Source organism: Triticum aestivum, chromosome 5D (assembly GCF_018294505.1).
Source record: "Triticum aestivum cultivar Chinese Spring chromosome 5D, IWGSC CS RefSeq v2.1, whole genome shotgun sequence".
NCBI lineage: Eukaryota > Viridiplantae > Streptophyta > Magnoliopsida > Poales > Poaceae > Triticum > Triticum aestivum.
Window position 1 is genome coordinate 111,943,646 of NC_057808.1, and position 12,806 is coordinate 111,956,451.

The 12,806-nt window shown below is 43.3% G+C and overlaps 2 protein-coding genes across 2 annotated transcripts; both read left to right on the plus strand.

The window, feature by feature from the left end:
- The first annotated feature begins 406 nt into the window (after positions 1-406).
- On the plus strand, positions 407-4,101 carry LOC123119748 (uncharacterized). The gene is made up of 4 exons (XM_044539651.1): positions 407-699; positions 1,872-2,129; positions 2,250-2,490; positions 3,488-4,101. The coding sequence occupies exons 2-4, from the start codon at positions 2,120-2,122 to the stop codon at positions 3,858-3,860; spliced, it is 624 nt and encodes a 207-aa protein (XP_044395586.1). The 5' UTR covers positions 407-699; positions 1,872-2,119; the 3' UTR covers positions 3,861-4,101.
- A 3,493-nt stretch (positions 4,102-7,594) lies between these two features.
- Positions 7,595-11,228, plus strand: LOC123119749 (probable prefoldin subunit 3). The gene is made up of 6 exons (XM_044539652.1): positions 7,595-7,841; positions 9,536-9,593; positions 9,933-10,004; positions 10,521-10,640; positions 10,715-10,816; positions 10,892-11,228. Exons 1-6 carry the CDS (start codon positions 7,681-7,683, stop codon positions 10,964-10,966), a joined length of 588 nt encoding a protein of 195 aa, XP_044395587.1. The 5' UTR covers positions 7,595-7,680; the 3' UTR covers positions 10,967-11,228.
- Positions 11,229-12,806: the final 1,578 nt, after the last annotated feature.

The following is a 12,806-nucleotide window of genomic DNA, read 5'->3' on the forward strand; positions in this document are numbered from 1 at the left end:
TTCTAATCAAATTTCATATATAATATGTTTAAATCGGAGTTACGGTTTAAAAGATATGGATGATTTAGAAAAGCATTTGTTTGACTTAAATATGATCCGCGGATGAAATAACTAAAAAGTCAGGTTTTTTTTTGAAAAACTGTAAAATAACGGTTCGGTGTGACTTAAATCTAGACTGCAGGTTGATTTCATGAAAACGCAGGGGCTTTTTTGCAAATTGACGCAACGGACGGGCAGAAACCCTACGTGTTTTATTATTAGGTAGAGATATTCGTTGTACTGTTTTTCTAAAAAAAAATTCATTGTACTATCATGATTAAAGATGAGGGGATCACACTTTTTTTTTAAAAAAACAACAACAACCCAATTTGAAACCTTGTTAGCTTTCTCTAAAAAAAACCTCGCGACTTCGTGAGCTTTACCATCGATGGCTACGGGCATGTCCAGCCCGGCCCACTTCCGCGGGCCATTTTAAAGGCACGGTTTCCAAGGAGAAACATCCTCACTCCCCACAACCCGTCCGCCCTCCACCACTCCACCTGCTTCTAGAAGTCTCCAGCGCCTCGCCTCCACCGCGCCAATGGGGAAGAGCGAGGCTACGCCGACGGCGACGAAGGGGGAAGGGGAGAAGGTGATGGTGCTGACGACGCTCGAGGTGGATCCCGCCACCGAGGACCCTGACCTCCTCGACGCCATCAGGTACGCACGCAGACACCATCGACGCTCCCCCAAGTGATAACCCACACGCACGCACGCGCACGCTTCTAATAGGTCGACGGGGATGGCGAGCGCGGCGGCTTGTCTTTTGGTTTGCTCGCGTTTTGATGAGATAAAGGTGGGGTTTTGGGGCTGTCTAGGGTTTGACGGCTTATTCGAGAGGAAATATGCCATGGCTATGGTTCTCGGCTCCTGTTGGGGTTGGATGGAGTTGGTCCAAATGTGTCTAATAGATTCAATCTCCTGAATGCTGTGAAATGAGAAATTTGCAGATGATCTGCTGTGTACCCAACCAATGTTTCGAAAAATGTTGTGGATTTGTGTACAATTGACGGATTGCCCTTGGAAATTTAGTGTCTTGTTAGGTTGACAGACGAATGTCTGTTTTAGGTTGAATCTACTAGTGAAAGATTTCCCTTTTTTATATAGAAATGACCACATGAAGAGGTGACTTTTTATACTATCACCAAATGCTGTGCCAAATAGGAATTAATGAAAAATTTGTAGACGGTTTATCATGTATTCAACCGATGATTCAAAAACAAATATAGCGTGTTTGTGTACAATAGGAGAATTCCACACCTTTATCTATTGATGAAGCATTTAAGCATTTTGTTGATTGGGGGACTTGGGGCATAGCCTTTTCATGTTGAACTAGTGTACTAGTACTTGCTTTCGAAATGTTCCTGGTGCAGTTACTTTGCTACTTATTATTTTGACCTCCCCGTGCATTGCATTGGCGTTCTGTGCTCGTCCTAGGACCTCATAACTGCTGATATTTTGGGTTTTATGCAATTGCACCTTGATGGATCGTGGACCTTGGCAATAGGAACCCACTCGGGTTCTTCTTCCTTCTGAAATGTACCTATTCGCCCTTTGTAGTCATGGAGTGCAGATTTTGGCTCTTTGCCGTTAATATTATAGCTTGGTTGCTTGTTGCATGCTTAGTGTTTCTCTTAGGAAAGAGCCAGATGATTGTAGGCGTTTGGACATGCACACTATTTTTCTGCTAGTTATTTCGTTATGGCCTATAAAAAAGTTTGTTTTGTGCTCTTTCCATTCTTAGGTCTCTCTAGTTGATCCTGATGCTTTGATTCACCTGCAATGTTTGCCTTTTTTTATTTATGCTGCTGCATTGACTTGCGATTTTTCAGGAAGAAGAACAGTGCTGCCCTGACCTCCATTCTTGATCCCCGTGATGAGCTCTCCGCCAAAGACAGTTCAAATGCGGCTGCTGCTGTTTGGTATTTCGTCATGAATGGCCACCACATAACTGGCAATCTGAACCTGCTGACGGACCTCACGCCTGTGTGTGACCGTTGGGTCCGTTCTCTCATTGGGACAGGGCTGCCCATGCAAGTCTGCGCACGGGGATCTGTGAACTGCAACGGGATCAAGCTCGATGACGTATGGTATGTTCCCGGGGTCACGGTGAACATGGTGGCGGGTGCCCAGTTTAGCAATCAGGAAATTTCACTCACTCTGGACCTCACGCCTGTGTGTGACCGTTGGGTCCGTTCTCATTGGGACAGGGCTGCCCATGCAAGTCTGCGCACGGGGATCTGTGAACTGCAACGGGATCAAGCTCGATGACGTATGGTATGTTCCCGGGGTCACGGTGAACATGGTGGCGGGTGCCCAGTTTAGCAATCAGGAAATTTCACTCACTCTGGATTGCAGTGCCTTTTCTCTTAAGCGCCCTGATGGCACAGTAGTTGGCAAAGGACGTGTTAAAGGCAATCTGTATGAAGTAGACTTTCTCGACATCAGTAGGTACAGTTACTTGACCAAATGCTTTACTTTACTATGTTTTCTTGCCTTATTAAGTTATCCTGGTACACTGTTAGTTTATTGAGCTCTATTCATTGCACTCCGACCCCCTCTTACCTCATAGGGGGTGCTCTAAAGCGCAGTTGCCCATTATGGGAGCACTGAATTTCCAGTTAAATGATACTACCTGTCAAGTGCTTTATTCCTTATGAGCTATGCCAATTGAAGGTAGTGCTGCCATGCATGCACAAAAAGAATGGCATCTGCATATATCACTTAAGAAGTAATTCTTCATGCTCATCTACCAATTCATGTGTGACATACTAGATGTTAAGAGACTCGCCATGGTAGCTGCATAATTTTTTACAAGTGATGCTGCATATGATTTTACAAATATATGCACTGGCAACTTTGCAAGGAAAAATGGAAGTATAAGAAACTGCATATCTGACTCGTATTTTTGCAATGGTCAGTATAACAGACAATTAGATGTGTGTGTTCTTTGTATGCTTTCCGCTGCATGTATGTCGAGATGACCAGCGTGTGTGGTGGACATCATGTTTTAGAACTAATATTTCAAACATGAACCTAAAATCAGTTGGGTTTTTTATTACTTTCATGTATACCTTTGTAGTAGCTGTTTGGTTTGGGTATTGGTATCCTTTTGCCTCTCTATAGGAATATGATTGGATAAAGCAAAATTAGCGTAAAATTAAAGTGGTTATACCAATACCATAAATTTCTAGTTTGTTACAAAGTTGATTATTTGTAGCTGTGCTTGTTTAGAGCTTATGTCCAAATTGTTCACAGTATGATTTAGTTACTCTACTACTGACTTGTTATTTTAAAAATAGTCTTGCTACTCTGATGGTTACCTATAGCGTTTGGTTGGTATTCATCGACTCCTTAATCATCTACTTCCTCCGTTCCAAAATAAATGTCGTGGTTTTAGTTCCAAATGCGGGAAATAACGCTAATGTTTTCTCCTGTGTCTGATCAGTACAACAGCTCCCTGGTACATCGTCTCGAATGCTGCTGAACACATGACCGGCAACCTGCACCTCCTGAGCAACTTCACCCCCACCCAGCCAGGCCGCCAAGTCCGGACACACACCGGTGCGATGCTGCAGGTGCGCGGGAAGGGGTCTCTGAGCTCCACCCAGCTCTCCATTCCCAGCGTCAGCTACGTCCCAGGGCTCACGGAGAACATCATCTCAGTGACCCAGCTCACCGACAGCGGCTTCAGTGTCGCGTTCAGTCCCCATGGCTGCACCATCACAAGGAACCGCGATGGGAAGACGGTCGGCTGTGCGTACCATGCCGGTGGCCAGCTCTACCGGCTCAACTACCTCAGGGTTGCTGACAGCAAGTAGCCTGTATGAGTTGCTGACAGACATAGTGAACCCAAAGCAGTGAGGTAAACCCTACGAGTTGCGAAGATGAAGAGGAAATTTAGTTGCGAAGGCCTTTTTTGGCTGTGAACGAGTTGTTAGCTGGTTTCCTGTATGAAAAAACTCCTGGGTGCTTCGGTTAATGTTCAGTTACGATCCTGATACTTGCTACTATGTCTTGGCATATTACCGCTAACCAGTTACGCATGGGTTTCTGCATTTACCATGGATGTGGTTAATATGTAAGTATTGTTGGTTGCATGATGTGGTTAGTTTCTTTTTGAGCTTGTAATCTTTCCTAGTTACAAAGATTTGAGTTGGTGTGGCTGGTGAGTTCAGATGTGGGCCATACAAATAAGCAAATGCATTTCTACCCACATGTGAAGACATAAATAAACAAATGTTACTTTTATAAGACGTGAGACCCATTCCAAATAAACAAATACACTGCCCCCTAATGTGAGAATAATACTCTTGTAGAAACATGAATTATTAATGCAATTACATGGCTCCAACTCAAAACCACGCTCTTGATTTTAGTTTCTCGGGCCAATCAATTCTTTTGGTTTTATACATAGCACAAGAGGGCAAACAAATTGCAATTTCAACACAGCGATAGATGTTGTCCTCCTACCTAACTCATGATCTTGTGCGCTCAACTTACTAATGTCAGATTCTCCTATGTTTCAAGACAAACAAATTGCAATTTCAACACAGCGATAGATGTTGTCCTCCTACCTAACCCATGATCTTGTGCATTCAACTTACTCATGTCCATTCTCCTATGTTTCAAGGCAAACAAATTGCAATTTCAACACAGCGATAGATGTTGTCCTCCTACCTAACCCATGATATTGTGCATTCAACTTACTCATGTCCATTCTCCTATGTTTCAAAATCCAAAATGTTATTTCTCAATAGAATCTTGCAAAGGACCTACTATGGTCGCTCGAGACTCTTCATAGACTACAACATGATCTCTCGTTATATTTTCACTCTCTTTTTAATCGTGGACCATTCAACAATCACACGACACCATCGTATTTTGACAATCTCCAAGTCAGTGGTAACTCCTTATCTTTTTTATGACTTTCTAGTAACGCATGGATATTGTGCTAGTTCTCAAACACTTTCGACTACAAATGTCTCCAGTTCCAAACATCAAAATTCAGGATTGCACAAAAATTATCTAGCTACGGGTAACTAAAGGAGTTCCTTTTGTGAATGAAATGTAAGTCATCCGGATGAAAATCCTCTCTTTCTTTAGAAAAAATCCACAAAGTTTCTTTTTGAAAAGTCTAGGAGGGTGATCGTCCACCTAAGCATTTCATCAAGTCACAATTTTTTGCCGAAAGGATCAAATCTATTATAAAAATTCATCGGAAGTACAAAGCATCTCAAACATAATGAAAAATTACATTGAGATTCCGTACCACAGAACGGCCACTACTGTTGCCAAAATTGTTGCCAGAACAAGCTACCGCGCGTCGCTATCGCCACTCCCCTACTAGAGCCGGCTTGGCCCTGTCGATGATAGCCGAGAATTCTTCGTGCACGTGCCCCTAAGGACCAGCTTCCTGAGCCGTAGTCATTGTTGTTGAACCTTTGCATAGATCCGAAGCATCTGACCCCAAATCTCGCCACGTGACGAGAAACTCTAACCTCACCTCCCCAAGGAGACGGTAGGAACCTACGCCGGAGCTCCGTCAACTATGTCCCAACGAACGAACCCGAGGAGGATCAAAGCCCGGAAGACAAACCTGAAGAAGAAGCGTCATCATCTGTCCGAGCACCGCACCTGCGAGGACTAAAAAACTCTGACCTAAACGACTAACCGGAGCAGAGGCACCGGGATTCTCATCCCCACCACCGACCACCGGAGCGGCAGGTAGAGGGGATGCGAATCCACGGGCTTGCCGGTGAAGTCAGGAGGGGAAAGTTTGCCTAACCGCCTAGGGTTAGGGTAGGAAATGAGAGGAAGTATCATGATATATCCTTTATTTCCTTCTTCCAGTCAAAGACACATCTCATCATCAAGTTGTGGTTGACACAACAAGAATTGGAACATCATATAGGGTGGACGGGAGCGGACAACAAACATGTCTGCAGACACGCACATGGATGTTGATAGTTATAGGAATACAGAAGAGGTCACGGGGCTCTCTTAGCAAAAGATGGTGACCCTAATCTAAACAGTGAGAAAACTATTGTGAGCTTCAAGGTTTGAAGCGCGCCATTGAAAGACAAAGTTGTAGCTACCAAAATATGACTTCTTTTTTGTAATTTTTTTGATGATCCACCTATATTAGCCTCCATGTATGGGTCGGATGTTGTCCACGATATGCTTGCGGTCAAATGCAATATGAAGCCTTTCCGACTAGAGATCTTCAACAAGCGCCAGGGCCTCGTGGCACGCCAACATCCTCTAAGGTGGCAAGATCAGTTTCTCGGAATCACAATGAAAGAAGCTCCAAAAAACATGCCAATCCCGATTGTGACAAACGCCGACAGCAGCTCAACATGTGAGATGCCTCCCTCAACGTGGGATTTAGCTGGCAGCTCAACACGTGAGACGCCTCCATTAACATTGAATTTGGCAAAGTCAGCTTGAGGTGGTTTCCATGAAGAGCTATGGCGTTTGCTTGTACGTACCTTGTTCTTTACTGGGGCAATTATTTTTTGAGAGATTTCTTCACTCGGGTGCTGGAAGATTACCTTTTTAGGGGGTTGCTAAGATTACATTGATCATAACATATGTTTGTACGGATACATAATGGATCATGAGGAGTGCCAAGCTACATGTGGCGACCCGGATCAAGGGAATGAGTAAACTCTAGGTTACGAGCCTCCATGTTTGACTTTTGACCCACAAAACAAAAGAACCAGCTAATAATCTTTTCTTTTTTATGTATAACCTCCTTAATGGTAGAGCCAAAGAGACTACGAAGCCCTGGTGTTCTACATGATAGTTTTGCGGCCAATTGCGATAAAAACCTTGGAAAGTGAAAGATCTTCTGCAAGAGCTTGTGCTTATCGGCATGCTAAGGCAAGAGAAGGCGGGTATGTAACCTCTGGGAATACAATCGAAGATGACCCTGGATAATGCATATCCTGGTCACGACATACTGCACCCGCTTCCCCAGAATTTCCATTGTGGGGCACTTCACCATTGACATTGATCTTCACGTGGCCTACCAATGGAGGCTTCCACTCTCGAGAGTAACGAGCACGACAACAATAGTAGCCTTTGTGATGCATTCGAGCTCAGAGATGTACCTACCCCGAAAAGGTTCGCCGAGAGTGAACTTTGAAAAATTGCTTCATGAATACTCCCTTTGTGATTAAAAATCGCCGAGAATGGAACGGAGGGAGTAGCTTTTTTTCCTCGCCTTCAAGATAGCCCATAGATAACAACAAGTTTGATGAAGCTCGCATGAGGTAGAATATCCATCATGCCGAATACCCATTGCTTAGCGCTTGGGTCTTTTGATGCCATTAGGTGTTCTGACAACGGAAGATTTCTAATCATTCTCATTTTTTTAGAACAGCTAATTGTTCTCATGCCCCTGCAAAAAAATGAATTATTCTCATGTCATCCTAATTGGGCCGGGGGCAACCAACCAGGCCGGTCCGTAAACCCAAAATTTCTTTGCCGAGAGCGAGGTGGACCCCACCTAACAGTTGCCCAGCTTCTCCTCATTTGGGCCTGGCTTGGGCACTTTCTCCCCCTCCTCTCTTCGGCTGGGCCTTCTCTCCTCGTCTCCTCTCTCTCTCTCTCTCTCTCTCTCTCTCTCTCTCTCTCATGGCGGCGGCCACCTCCTCGTCGGCGGTGGCGGTATCTACGCCGCAGGGAGTGGCGGAGCGGCGGGGAATCCCGGCGGCTTCCTTCGTCGAGGATGTCGAGACCTACCTCCGGCAGGCCGGGCTCGAGGTCAACTCCGCCCTCGCCTTCCTCCAAGAAAGGTAACCACTGCTCCGCCCCGCTCCCCTCCCCTACACCCTACCTTCGTCCCCATGCATCCAACCCGAAGAACCTGCCGGCTTTGGGTTCTCGCGGTGTTCCGGGGTCCTGGTCCGGCTGCCGCTGCAACTGGGAGGGAAGCTAGATCCTTTGGCTGCTTCTCGCGATGTGCCCTCCACCTGTTTGGTGGATTCGGGAGCTGAGTGGGTGGCCATCGGCTCGCCCTTGATCCGGAAATCGTCTCAGACGTGGGACGATTCGCGTTGATTTGGAGGTCCTCCCGGCGTCCTTACCGTGTACTCCATCCGTTCCATAATATAAGATCTTATACTACATCCAATATGAGTACCTTTGATCCATCTCAGCAAAGCTCCTCTACACGTTAGATCCTTGTAGGGGTCGGTGCTGCTTCCACCACTTGTTTGGTTGCCAGACTAGCTCACAGATTGGAGTGGTCGTTGGGAGTAGGGTTTTGCGACTGGTGCTGTGCTTATGTGGCCCCTGCTTGGATTGGATCTCTGCAAGTTTTCAGTCTCTATTGCCTACTTGTGGATGAGCATCTTAGATTATTAGTCCAAACTATACACTGTGTTGAACTCCTAATTCATTGCGGCTGCAAAGAGGCAAACTCTGCCATAAGCTGTGCAAGCCACGCGAGAGAGGTTTAATGTCCACTCAATCATGGGATACGGTTCATTCACATGTCGAATGAACTGCTTATTATGAGATCTTGCATATTCGACCAAATTCATTGTTGAATTTACGGCCTACCCTCTGTTCCTCACCCTACCTAATCCATGGTGCCGCTCACATGGTACTGAGGCCAGAGGGTAGAGACCAATATATATATAACGTTATTCCGGTTTAGTTTAAACCGTATACAGATAAGCTTCCAGATAATCAATCTGTTTAAACAAAGACTCCAGATTAGCACAACCAACCACGATCATTAGTAATCAAATAGGAGTCTCAACTTAATCTGTAATAAGGTCTCATCACGCACGTGTGAGTCATGCGCCGGATTTGAATAAATTCCAGTTCAAATCTGCAGGATTTTAAACAATCCATATTGCCAAATTATGGACAACCTGGTCATTCCTATCATGCGGTGCCCGGGTTAGATAAACAAAGTTTAATTTCCAGTACACGTGTACTGTACTTCCAGCATGAAGCACCGGCTTCCTCAGACTAATTTCCGTCCAAGTTTCCATGTACACCGTACATGTATATGCTGCTTTCAATTCCACATCTACACTTTCCAGGAGATAAAATAGCAGTAAAATAAATGTTGTAAGCCACACGCACATATACTGAATATTCCAACATTCATCTGGGTTGACAGTTCCTGCAAATAAAGTCACTGTTCCTTCCATTATATTTGAACCTGCCATTCCATAATGACTGATTTTGTCGTTCCTTTGTGGTTTATATTATATGGTCTCTAGTATTTCTTTTGAAAACTATGATGTATGTTCTTGCCTTCAGCTTCACTTCTAGTTGGTAGGCAGCTGTAACTGATTTTATGCACCACAGTTTGATATTTATCCGAATAAGAGCAATTCAATATAATTTCTCCAGCAACTTTTGGCAAAAATCTTGTTTGTCCCTACATATGTACATTACACTTTTTACCTGGTTGTTTTTTGATACTTGGTTCTGCTTTAGAGAAATGTAACCCGTCTCTTAATTTTTTTAGGCTGCAGCAGTACAAAATGGTGGAGATGAAACTTTTAGCACAACAAAGAGAACTTCAGGTGCTCATACTTTTCTTCTTAGATTTACGGAGGCAAGCTAGGATCAAATATGACTTTTGAGTGGAAGTTTGCTTAATTGCTTATATGTACTTCTTTGACGATGTTCTTTGTGCTTTTGAATTATAATTTGAGTGTTCCACAGCACAATTGTTCTCTAGTTAATACTGATAAAAGATTGAGAATTAGTGCTGTAAAAAATGTCAAAGCTTACATGGAGTCAACTCTTGATCATTGACCTAACTTAGCACCATGCTAACTTCTATTAGCAGTTATCATTGATACATGCTAGTTTTAGCATATACTTTATAAACTTATTTTAGCCAGCTGTTCTTATTACAGGCGAAAATTCCTGATATAGAGAAGTGCTTGGATATTGTTGCGACATTGAAAGCTAAAAAAGCTTTGGGTGAGGTTTGTATAATTTCCTTTAACTCCGCTCCTTTTTCGGTTTACCTTTTCTATTTCTGTGCATTGAATTTTCCCCTTTTGCCCAGCCTAATGATTTAAATTAATGTATATTTCTTACTTTGAATACCATGAACCATGATTTTACTGCTGAAGGTTGTAGTTACATTACCTTATCACTTTAACCTGTAAAATGTCAAGTTTGACCGTTTGCATGTTTCTTAACAGTTTGCTGCTAACACTTCATTACCTTAGTTTAATATGGTAGGTCATTATTCATTTTTACCTGTTTCAGTTATCTCCAAAATGTGAAATACAGATCGCATTATACTTTTTTAGTCCATTTTGTTATTATGCATTTGCTAGTTACTAACATCTGTTAAACTCATCTTTTGAAAATGAAACAGTTCAAACTTGATAATGTCTTGAAACTGTAACCATGCTGAACGCTTGTCCTGAATGGAATCATTCAAGTGAAAGTTAAGTAGTTAACTATCTGTGTCTTTGATATATTTAATGCAGGCACTCATAGCTGATTTTGAATTATCCGAGGGAATCTATTCGCGTGCTAAAATTGAGGACTCTGACTCAGTGTGCCTATGGTTGGGTGCAAATGTGATGCTGGAATACTCCTGTGACGAGGTATAGTTTTAAGCATTGTCCTATTCCTGTCCTTCGATTTTTAGTTTCCCCCTTAATTTTTGGGAGTTTTGCAGGCCAATGAGCTCTTGAAAAGTAACTTGGAAAATGCGAGGGCCAGTTTGGAAGTCCTTGTTGGCGATCTTCATTTCTTACGGGACCAGCAAACGATAACTCAGGTAAAATGGCCATGACTGGTTTGACTACTCACCATCATCTCACGCTCAGTATTGCTAAACTCAATTCTTTGTCAGGTTACAATTGCTCGGATATTTAACTGGGACGTGCACCAGCGGAGAAGCAAGCAGTCTGTTATGAAAGAAACGTGATCATCATAGGGTATTCGTAGCCAATGAAATCAGGTTATTTTTGTACTTCTTGCTGCCTCTGGTGATTTAGTCTATCGTCATAGTGTGTGTGCTCTTTGCTGGTGATGGTGCCTTGGCCGCGTGACAGAAATGTATCAATCACATTCAGTTTTATGGTGTTGGAACTCTAGACCGTGTGGTGTAGATGACATTCGCTTCTGTTTTGGGCTGCATGTACTTGTTTAGCGCTTGATGAAACAAAATTTGCAAAGCTTTTTTTTTATTACCTTCTTTTCTGGCATGTTCACTGGTTTTAAATCCTCTAAAAGATGAGCTGCTCCAGTGTCAGTTTACAGAGTATCCTGTTGCAATGTTTACCAGTTACTGGATTTCTGCAGGCTGGTTACGGCTAGGTGTTAATCGATAGGGTCTCAGGTGGTCATGCCTATACGCAGTATGGTACCAAATGTTCCTGTCAGATGTTACTATTACTCTGTTTTTTCTTAAGAAATGTTAAAAGAATCTGACATCAGTTTTTTAACCATGGCAAATCGAATGTTTTTATGGCAAATGAAGTTGTTGCGAGGATGGCAATTTTCTTGAACCCTGATAAGTGTCACATGTCAGGTATGAGCACATGGCAATTCCAAACATTTTTTATGGCAAGTTTAATGACGCGAGGATAGCAACTTTAGTTTATTTTTGACAGAAACTTGCCGTGTGTCGTTGGAATTTGCCATCCTTGTTGACTGGAATTGTCATCGAAAAATGTCGGGACCGGACTGCAACGCACCTGATGTGTGAAACTTATTATTTAGGATTTTCTTTAGCAAACATAGAAAATCCTGTCAGTGAAACTGAACATGGCATGTATTTGTCATCGTTACTAAAGAAAATTGCCATCGTAGCAACAATTTAATTTGTCATAAGAAACATTCAATTTGCTATGGTAAAAAAAGCTGACGTTTGTTTGTAGCGAAATCCTTTTTCTTTTCTTCCGTGGGGTACTATTATTCTGCTTTTGCATCGAGAGGCCATTGATTAGGCTCCTTCCTTTCGGTCACAGCTACTGGTGACGACGAGTTTCAGGACTCCCTATCACACGAAAGAAGAACATGACATGAAACCACATTTTTCTGACTGGGCGGCGTTCGGCCGCCTCTGCCAGCCCGCCCTGATCAATTTCTAGTCGTGCTGTTAAGAACTCAACATGGAGTTGAAACTTTCTCAAGCGTCATTGCATGCTCTGGGCAGCACCTGGCACCCAGTAGGAACACACACCGTGCTGCTGTTGACATTCTGATGAAGAGTATGACAGCAACATATGCTAACCCTACAGCTACAGGTAACCGTTTTCGTGACTAACATGCTCCGAAACTCGGTCAATGTGTTGCTGCTGCTTTGCCTTAGAGGTCCCATCCTACTTGGCCGACATTGCCAGCTTGCTAGGTTGCCCGATGTTGTTCTCAGGTTAGTTAGCTTTTCAGATGTGGTTGAAACCAGGCATCCATATCCTCACTACTATGAATTTGTGGCCATACGAAATATGTGGATCAGCTTCTTCATAAATTTACTTTGATTTTCAAACGGCTTGTAGCATGGAAGTACGGAAAGGAAAATAGAGCGAGCTTCTCTGTGCTAATCCCAAACGGCGGGCTCAGTGATCATTCCATGTAATGAGGTAATAATGAAGTACACAATTGCTGATACATTGTGTGGAAACAAAATTTCAAGACGATAAATTTAATTGTCTCCCGGATATATATGACTCCGAAGTCCCGCGACATTAATTCCCGTAGAAAGAAAAATAACAAGAAGAAATTCGTGTTCTCTGTCGGTGAATCGGAACTCCATTAACCGA